This window comes from Otolemur garnettii, unplaced genomic scaffold, assembly GCF_000181295.1.
Source record: "Otolemur garnettii isolate 467f Iridium unplaced genomic scaffold, OtoGar3 scaffold00082, whole genome shotgun sequence".
Taxonomy (NCBI): Eukaryota; Metazoa; Chordata; class Mammalia; order Primates; family Galagidae; genus Otolemur; species Otolemur garnettii.
Genome location: NW_003852477.1, coordinates 3,705,686 through 3,715,493, shown reverse-complemented (window position 1 = coordinate 3,715,493; position 9,808 = coordinate 3,705,686). Strand labels below are relative to the sequence as shown.

The window sequence follows — 9,808 nt, the reverse complement described above, 5'->3', positions numbered from 1 at the left end:
AAAGGAATGAGTTAAAGGGCTGTGCCTGTGGCTCAAGGAGTAGGGCACCAGCCCCATATGCCAGAGGTGGTGGGTTCAAACCAGCCTCGGCCAAAAACTGCAAAACAAAATAAAAATTAAAAAAAAAATGAGTTAATTTCAAAAGGTGGAAAGTTCCCTAATAATCCAGAGTATGCTGTGTAAATTATTTTTTTAATGCCTTCCTGCTTCCTGGGTGTGGCAGGAGGATATGCAAGGTGGTTTCCTCCCCATTCTGTGCTGAATCTCTTCATTCTCACCCCAAGCCTGTGGGCATGCTGCCCTTCCCGCCTGGAAGCCTCACTCCAGTTCACCTGAGAACACAGACCATGCTGCGACTCCCTCCAGTGGTTCCCACTCCCCGGCAGAAGGTCTCCTTCCACCATAACCATGACCACTTCCACTGCCCCCACTGACTGAGGCCCTCTAGGAGGCTGGGACTGTGTTAGGTCCTCTCTGGATCCCCAGAGCAGAGACTGAACTCTAACATCTTGAAAGGAAGAGAGGGAGGGATCAGGTTCAGGCCAGAAGATGGCTCGACCTAAAAATCTTTGGGGGTCTGGCATTGCACCACCATCACCACCCCCACCCCCCACCCCCAGCCACTGCAGCCTCAAGAACCCACTGAAGATCCAGAAAGGATGCCAGACTCCTGGTCGTGAGGAGGAGCTCTGGAATGTGAGAGCCGCCTTCTTCCTGGGCATTTCCTACCAACTTGCATCCTGGACAACTCTTTATAGTGACAATGTTGTAGGGCTCTAGAAGGCACGGTTGCCTGACCTGAATTGCAGTCCTGGGAAAAGCAGATCCACCTGACCTTGTAACTGGATTAGCAGGTTTAGCCCCTTCAGCTCTTCTGCTGTCTCCAAGCGCCCTCTACTGGCCACAGACAAATAAATCCTCCTCGGATATGATGTTTCGGAGTCCTAAGCTCAGTACAAAAAATTAATTTTATTTTGTATTAAATCTTAATTGAATCCCTATTATGAGCTCCCAACCAATGCAGGTAAGTCAGAATTACTTTCTCTCTCCACCAACTTCTCCCCAGGTGGCATCTAAGTTCTGGGTGCCCACACTAGCTAGAGCGGTAGGGGAGACCAGTGTCCATTTCCTTTGCTTTGTGACAGTGCCTGGTCCTGAGTATACCTGCCTCCCTGCTCCCAGGCAATGTGTGGAAGTGATTACTACATCTGCGCAGGGCCAGGTACTTCAGGATCTCCTCAGACTTCTCCACTGAAACAGCCCCCCAACCTCCCAATCCCCCAGCCCCCCCGCAGCCATTTCTACCTCCTCACTGACCTGGTGTGGTCGCTGCCCCATGCTGGGGATAAGTTGCTGGGAAGGGGCCTGGAACATCCCTGCTTCCCCCAGCCGCCCTGGAAAATGAGCTCATATGGCCTTGGATGCCCAGGCTGATCCAGAGCTTCTACCATAACTTTGTCTTAGACCACAGACAGGAAAAGGTGAAGGGCTCCCACACTGGTCCAGTGTTGGAATCTCTCCCCAGCTCCCTCTGCCTGGAGAACCTTTATCCTGTCCTCATCCGCTGTGTTTGGCAAACAGAAGTAGCAGAGGAGCAGTTAGCAGTAAAAAGAAAAACTGGCTGAGCAGGTTTTCACTCCAAAGCTTTTGCTCTTATGCCAGAAAACCTGTACACAACTTTTTCTTTACTCACAATTGAAAACCAAGAATTTGATGTCTTTGTTTTTTGGTTTTGTCAACTCCACTTTTGAGAACCCCCCCCCCACCTTTTAGGCCATTAATGTCCTTTGGTTGAACTCCTGGGTCTAGGGCAGTGGTTCTCAACCTTCCTAGTGCCGCCATGTATCTTCATTGCTAAAAAGGGGTCGCGACCCACAGGTTGAGAACCAGTGGTCTAGGGAGAGGGCTCAGGATACACTCAGCACAGAACAGGGAAGAAGCACCCAACCACCTTGAACATCCTCCTGCCACAAGAAAGCGTGTTATAGCCCACAACATGTGTGTGACTATGGTGCTTCCTACCTTCTGAGAAATTTTTTTTTTAACCTTTCTTAAAAAAAAAAACTCTTATTCTTCCCTTTTTCTGAAAACTTTTGTCAATGGAAAAGAAGCCATACTCAGTAAAATAATTTAAGGAGGTTTATTCTGACCCAAATTTGAGGACCACGAGCTGGATCCACACGCAAGAAGCCTTGAGCATGTGGAGTTGCAGTGGTGGGGTGACAGTTTGGTTTTACACATTTAGGGAGACAGGGATTACAGGTGAGCTCATAAATCAATATGTGGAAAACTTACATTGGTTTGGCCCCAAAAGGTGGGACATCTGCAAGTGGAGGAGGAGCTTATAGGTGATAGGCGTGTTTTAAAGATTCTTTAGCTAACTATTGGCAGAAAGAGTTAGGCTTTGTCTAAAAGACTGGGAGTCAGTGAAAAGGAAGAGGGTCTGTTAATTAGAGCGAATGGTTTGTTGTGTATATTGAGGACCTGCAGGTAGGTCTTGCAGAGCCTTAGGCCTGTTAGTGAGTCACAAAGGACATCTCTAAGGAGGGAGGAGGCATGTCAGATCTCCTCTTTCATGGCTAGCAACTCAGTTTTAGGGCCCCTAAAACTGACAGCACCCCTGCTTCTGGGTATACCTGCCTCCCTGCTCCCGGGCAATGTGTGGAAGTGATTTCCACATCTGTCCAGGGCCAGGTACTTCAGGATCTCCTCAGACTTCTCCACTAAACCCCCACCTCCACCCCCTGCAGCTATTTCTACTTCCTCACTGCCCTGGTGTGGTCTCTGCCCCATGCTGGGCCAAGACAAGGTCCAGTCAGCCACTTAGGGGGAGCCTTAAGATTTTATTTTAGTTCACACCTTGTAAATAATTTGTGGACATCAATCCCCTTTATCTTAACCCTTTAGCAGACATCTCTAGGAAATAGTGAAGTTGCCCTCTTTAAAATAAATAAATGGCCACCAAGTGGGAACTGCGGCAGGAGAAACCAGCCATTGTTCTCTAGCTTGCTTTCTTAGACTTGCTCACCGCTCAGGGGTCACACAGCTGATGATCGTGAAGATTCTTAGCTTTCTTCATTGCTCCTATAGATAATATCACCCTGTGAAACCTAAGGCTTGGATTCAGGTGGAGTGGCTGACCCACCCAGACCACTGGCGCATACCAAGAAACTGACTCAAGTGGTCTTGCAACCCCCACCCAGGAACTCATTTATAGAGACAATTTCTTTGTTTTGTTTTTTTTGTTTTTTTTTTTGAGACAGAGTCTTACTTTGTTGCCCTTGGTAGAGTGCTGTGGTATCACAGCTCACAGCAACCTTCAGTTCTTGGGCTTAGGCAATTCTCTTGCCTCAGCCTCCCGAATAGCTGGGACTACAAGCGCCCACCACAGAGCTCAGCTATTTTCTTTGTTGCAGTTTGGCTGGGGCCAGGTTGGAACCTGTCACCCTCAGTACATGGGGCCAGTGTCCTACTCACTGAGCCACAGGTGCCACTGCCAAGAGACAATTTCTATACCCCTATGATTTCACCCCAAACTCAGCCAATCAGCAGACCCAATTGCCTAACCCCCTGCCCACCAAACTACCTTGAAAAACTCTTTATCCCAAATTCTCGGGGAGACAGATTTGAGAATTTCTTCCCCTCTCTTCATATGCTGTCCGTGACATTAAGCTTTCTAGCTGCAACCCCTGCTGTCTCAGTCTCCGGGTTCCCCTGAACAGCAGGCTGTGAGCCTGGTAAGGCTGTAACAATAGGACATGCTCTTACATATCTACAACTATTGAATTCAGGAAATTTCGTATCAATACAATTTAAAAACCATATGCTCTGGCTAGGTGCGGTGGCTCACCTAGCACTCTGGGGGGCCAAGGTGGGAGGATGGCTTGAGCTCAGGAATTTGAGACCAGCCTGAGCAAGAGCAAGATCTCATCTCTACAAAAAAAAAAAAAATATTAGCCAGGCGTGGTGGTGGGCACCTATAGTCCTAGCTACTCAGGAGGTTGAGGCAAAGAGGTTTGCTTGAGCCCAACCTCATAAGTTGAGGTTGCTATGAGCTAGGCCATGGCACTCTACCCAGGGTGACAGAGTGAGACTATCTCAAAAAAAAAAAATATGTTCGATATTCAAATTTTCCCAGTTGTTCCAATATTGTCTTGTATGGCCTCTTTTCTGGCCCACTGTCCAATTCAAATCATGAATTGCTTTAGTTGTCTTGCCTCTTTCCCCCGCTTAATCCAGAACAGCTCCTCAGTCTTTCATGACACTGACTTTCTTTTTAAGGAGACAGGTACCTTGTTTCATAAATTTCCCTCCATGTGTCAACCTCATGATTCGGGCCTTACATTTGTGGCAGGAACAGCACAGGACATGTGTGTCCTTCCTGCATCACACCCCTGAAGCCTGACATCAGTTTGCCCATTTGGGGTAATTAAATTTCATGACTTGTCTGAAGTGGCCTTGCCACGGAGTTGTCCACCACAAAGACAACTTCCCCCCTTTGTAAATTAATAAGCATTCTGGGGGGGATAACAGTATGTGTAAATATTCTGCTGACAAACTCTTACCCAATCGTCTCAGCATCCTTTGTGGTCTGAATTAGTTATTATTAGTGTTATGGTTGCAAAATGGTGTCTTTTTCTAGTTCTATTGTCCCTTTTATATTTATCACGTACCATTCTACTACAAGGAAGAGCTTAAAGGAATGCCTTCTAGGATCCTTTTTTCATTCCTCCTCCACAACTTTCCCCTCTGCTTGGAATGCCTTCCCGACCAGGCAAACCCTGCCCTTCCTTAAAGCTCAGATCCAGGGTTACCTTGCCTCAACACCTCCCCTGCCCCACTTGGGCAAATAAGATTGCCCACTATTTCTCTCTTCCCTTCAAACTAGGTGGGCTGTAGCTGTCTGGGCTGCTCAGAGCTCCTGACACAAGGAAAGGCTGGGAAGGGAATTCTACCCCTTCCATGGCAGAACTCCCGTCCAATCTTCACCCGGTCACCTGCTGTGGTTTTCAAATTGTAGTACCCACCAGAATCACCAGGAGAGCTTGCTAAAGCACAGGTACCTGGGCCCTACCCCCCAGGGATTCTAATGCTCTACTCAAAAACCTCACTGGCTTACCAACAAATGCTTATTTCTCCTTCAGATTACATCAAATATAGATTGGTAGGGAGTTCTGGTCCACACACTCAGAGACTCCATTTCAATATGAGGATTCCTGGCCTAACATGCCCAAAAACAGGAGCATGGAGAACCTTGCATGGATTCTTCTCTGCTCGTGGCCCAGTGGCCTGAAGTACGCAGTGCTGAAAAGTGAGGGAGATCTTCAGGTTCCGATTGGAAAGTTGTCTAAGGCCTGGTATTATATTGAAAGACAAAGGCTATAATTGTATATAAAGTATATATAAAGGGTATATAAAAAGAAAATACAAATCAGAATACCAGTGTGGTTTCCATCATTTGAACTTATTTTATTGATACTCATTAGCGAATAAAATTTTACTGTTGATTTTTGATGCATTACAACACACTTTTGGTAGTGGTTGCACAGGTTGGTCATTTATTACTATGCTAAATACGGCAACCTCCGAATTGCTGATTTTTACATGGTATTTCTGGTGATAAGTGGCTCCTCTCTCTGAAGACATAAAGTGGTCCATTCAGTCCATAGTTTTCCTATTCCTTTGTTATTCTACTTACTGTTTTGAAATACATTCAAATAAAAAGATATAAGTTACTCGCAGTGAGCGCACACATACAACAGCAAGGAGAATCGAGAACATAATTAACCAACACTCTTTTGTTTTTAGAGAATAAATAGGTTTGAAATAGTGGGACTGAAGCCTGCTCCTTGGGGACTTTCTCACAGTATCCTTGGTGGACACGGAGTTATCCTCAGCTAACTGAAGGGCACATCTTCTGCAGGGCAGAGGACACAATGACAGTTTCAGTTACACAGGATGTTTTCCTTCTGTGAATGTCTGGAACAAGGGGTCGTGGACCACCAGGATGTAAAGTGCAGTCCTCAGATTAGAATAAATAAATTAAATGCTTGGATTGGAATGCCACAGACACACGATGTCTGGAGCTGGAAGGAGAGAGGATGTTTGTTTAAAATACAGCACACACAGATAATAAATAAGAGTTTAAAACTTAATCAGTGACAGCAACAGGATCAGGCTCCCTTGTTTGTTTGTGGTTCTTTTCGCAAGCACCTCTGTCTTTTCCTAAGGATAAAAAGTAGTACAAGGAGATAAAAGGCTTGGAGAGGGGGCTTGGGAGGGGAGAAAAAAATATTGTTGTGACCCTTGCGACCATTCACTGTTCTGAAACCAGAGGGCAACACGTGGCCAGTCACTGGCTGCCACAAAAGACTGTGCAGCAAAAGCCCACGGGCCGTCCCTGAATTCCAGAGAAGGGGCGGGAGCCAGCAGCACGCCAGGTCTTACTTCTCCCTGGAACCAGCCGAGGATTTCATCTGCATGTAGTTCTTCCCCTTTACTTTTACTATTGACAAATTTGAGAAGCTTTTTCCCTACGCTCTTTCCTTTTAATCCTATTGCTGAAGTTGTCTTGGGTCTGGTCTTAAATCAATTTGGTTGTGACACTGAGTCCCAGAAGTAAGTTGCTATCTCAGGAGCAGCGTGGTGTGTTTGAAACTTATATTTCGGTGTCATAGAACCATATAGAACACATACATTACCAGTACCATTACTTCCCTGCATATAAAAAAAAATGGAAAAATAAAACAAATTACACAGAACATGGAAGGGGCTGCTGAACAAATGCAGCAGGAGTGTAAATACATTCTCTCTCAGGTCAGACGCGTGGCCTGACAGCTGATTATAGAACACAGGATGACTTCAAGTTGAAGGCATGAAAAGAACAGGTCACACCTCACAAAAGAAACGACTGTCCTTTGAGGCAGAGTAGTGAAGGTCTTGAAGAAGCTGGGCCACCCATGAAAGAAAAAAGCTCTCCGATATGAACGCTACATCAGCGGCAGGTGGCTGAGGACGGAGGCTCCTTACGCTCTCACAGGGTGGGCGAGACAGGGTGTCGGACGACACCCAGACGCATTATGACCCGAGCCCTGACAGCTCATTGTGTGTGACACAGGTGGTCAACGACGGGATTCACTGGTTTCCTATCCATGGGATAAGAACACACTTGGGAGTTTCAGTGCTTCTCAAAAGGAAAGAAGAAAAGGACCCCCTACCCCCGGGTGAGCAGAGGCAGAGTCCTCATGAGAGTGATGCCAGCACAGGGGTGCTTCCTGTGGGATCTGAAGAAAGAGCAGGGCAGAAATGAGGTCCCCAAGTCCTATATACACATTTTACAGAGTTTTCACTCTTCCTCTATTAGGCACGAGGTTGATTTGTGTAGTTCAGGAGGGGATGGGCAGAGGAGAGAAGAGGGAGACAGCGCACTGGAGGGGAAGAGGGGGTGGGGTACAAGATGGGAGAGTGCTGGTCTCCTCTAGGGCAACAAGCCCCCCCATCCTCACCGTAAGCTAGTTTGTTTGGGGAGCTTAGCACCCATCAAGATGCCCGAGGTGAGAGTCACAGGGGCTTTCATCTGCATGCTGGACCCCACCATGGTGGGGAAGCTGCGATTCCGTCGGATACCGCTGCTGAGCTGCAGCCCGCCGATGGCACTAGTGACCGTGGGGCATCCAAGAGGCAGGCTCTCGGGTACCAGGCCTCCAGGGACAAGGGCTTGTGCGGGCCCCGGGGGCCCACAGAGGAGAGGTCCTGGCTCCTCAGTCAATGTGGGGACATGGGGTCGCCCTGAGTTCATCACTTTGGCCACCCCAAACCGCCTGACTTTGTCCACGAGGTTGAGGTTGGAGACAGACACGTCTGTCTGGCTCTCACTGCTGCGGACGTTCTTCTTCTCCCTCACCTCCCTCAGGATGGAGCTTGCCGGCTTGGAGGCCAGGAAGTTGTCATAGGGAGGGCTTGTGCACTTGAACTCAAAGGAGGGCGGGGAGGATGTGGGCGTCTGCATAGGCGAGTTTGGCGGGGTGGAGGGGATCACAGCCATCCTGGGAGCGTAGGAGTGCAGGAGGGAACCCCGGCCGGCCCTGTCCCAGCTCTGAGGGTCATAAACAGCCGCAGAAATGCCCCGCTCTTTCAACAGCCACACAAGCCCTAGGGATGTGCTCATGGTGGTCGTGGACTCACGGATATTAGTGAAGGATTCAGCCAGGCTCAGTCTCCGTGGAGTGCACGGTGTGGCCACCGGCGTGGATTTCAAGTGGCTACCATTGCCACAAGCTGGAGTTGGGGCTGAGTTAAGGCTAAAAAGAAGACACAACAAATTATTCATCAGAAATGTACACAAACACCATAGAAAGAGTCAGTGCCCAGTCTCCTGCAGAGGATGCACGGCAGGCCTGGGACAAAATGAGGGGACACTTCCAGCTGAGGTCCCCACAGATGCCTCTATTCATGCCTGCTCTTCCCTTTCACTCAGGGAGGCCTTGGATTCCCTTAAATGGGGATGTGGTTTAAGATAACCTGGCAGGTGGGTATAACTATTCCCTTTGCAGACAGAGAAACACATTCAAAGCTTAGTTGGTTTCCTCAGTGACACATCTGGCTATTAAGTGGACAGCCTTAAATTCAAAAGCAAGTCCGAATGACCCCAAGGCTATCAGAGAGTAGGGAGAGACGGCTTTCAGCAAAGATTTCTTTCCTTACAAAAGTTTCCTAAATTCCTAACACCTACTTCTCCCTGAGGCCAGACACCAACCAGGACTAAGGGATTTGAGAAATTCCTTATTTTAAGAATGGCAAAAAGGCCACAGTGGGGGCGGGGGGCCAAGGCCAGGGGGAACACATCGAGTCAGAGTCCTCCTGACTCCCGGCACAGTGCTGCTTCCTCTGTGCTGTGCTGCCCTGAATCCTCTTCATGCACTCATCCAAATCCATTTTGCCCCATGGAGTTATGGGGTCACGGAGGGCAAGTCACGTGCCAGCAGATCCATATCTACAGTGCCACTTAGACGAAAGCCTGCTGAAGTGTGTGAGACCTCGGTCACCAAAGGAAGGCAGAGAGATCTGTTCCTTCACTGCTGGTGCCAACTAAGGACCCACTAGGTCCCAACAGCTGGGATCCAGTTTTGAAGGCCAAAAGGACAGAAAAATTCACCAGAACATATTGCTGTTTGCTGAAAAAACAGGAAAGATTCTCCTTTAATAGCTGCTATGGCGATCAGGGGAGGCCAAATAGGCTAGACAACCTGCCCTGCTTCTAAATGAGCATCCCGGGGCAAAGACACAAATACATCCTAACAGTCTTATGGGACCCACCCTGGTGCTGGCTGGGGATTTGGCTGGGGCTGCCAGCACCCCTTGGAGCAGGTCAACTAGGTAGTTCCCAGGAGCTGGACCAGAACCTCTCTCCCCAGACTGGCAGCATCCCAGATGCTTTGGATAAAGCACCAAATGGGGGAAAGGAAAGGTAGAGGGCCCATCCTGGAGCAGGGGTGCCCTCCTATGGGAAGACAGTTCAAAAGCAAGTATAAGCCAGAGGTACCATTTGGCTCTGCACTCAGTGGACCTCACCACTGGCCAGGGGGGTAGGACCACAGAAGAGACCCTTCTCACACAAGCTCAGGAGTGGGGATGCTGGCAGGTTGAGAGCACTCATAGAAGCATGAGATTAGAAACCAAAGCAGATTCCTAAGGTTAAAAGTGTAGATTTTTTAAAAGGCACAGGTGGAATTGTATAAATGTTGACATATAGAGGGCTAAATGTTCTAGACTTAAAATCTTTTTTTTCTCTTAACAATTTTTTTATTAA

General features: G+C 48.1%; 1 protein-coding gene across 5 annotated transcripts in view; it reads right to left on the bottom strand.

Annotated features, from left to right (window-relative positions):
* Nucleotides 1-5,445: 5,445 nt before the first annotated feature.
* TRAK1 (trafficking kinesin protein 1) overlaps nt 5,446-9,808 on the bottom strand; it is a 194,890-nt gene continuing 190,527 nt past the window's right edge. For all 5 annotated transcript variants that reach the window (XM_023515947.1, XM_023515946.1, XM_023515950.1 and 2 more), the window contains one exon: nt 5,446-8,300. In XM_023515947.1, coding sequence (XP_023371715.1) covers nt 7,502-8,300 — 799 coding nt within the window. In that variant the 3' untranslated portion in view covers nt 5,446-7,501. The remainder of the gene's footprint in view (nt 8,301-9,808) is intronic.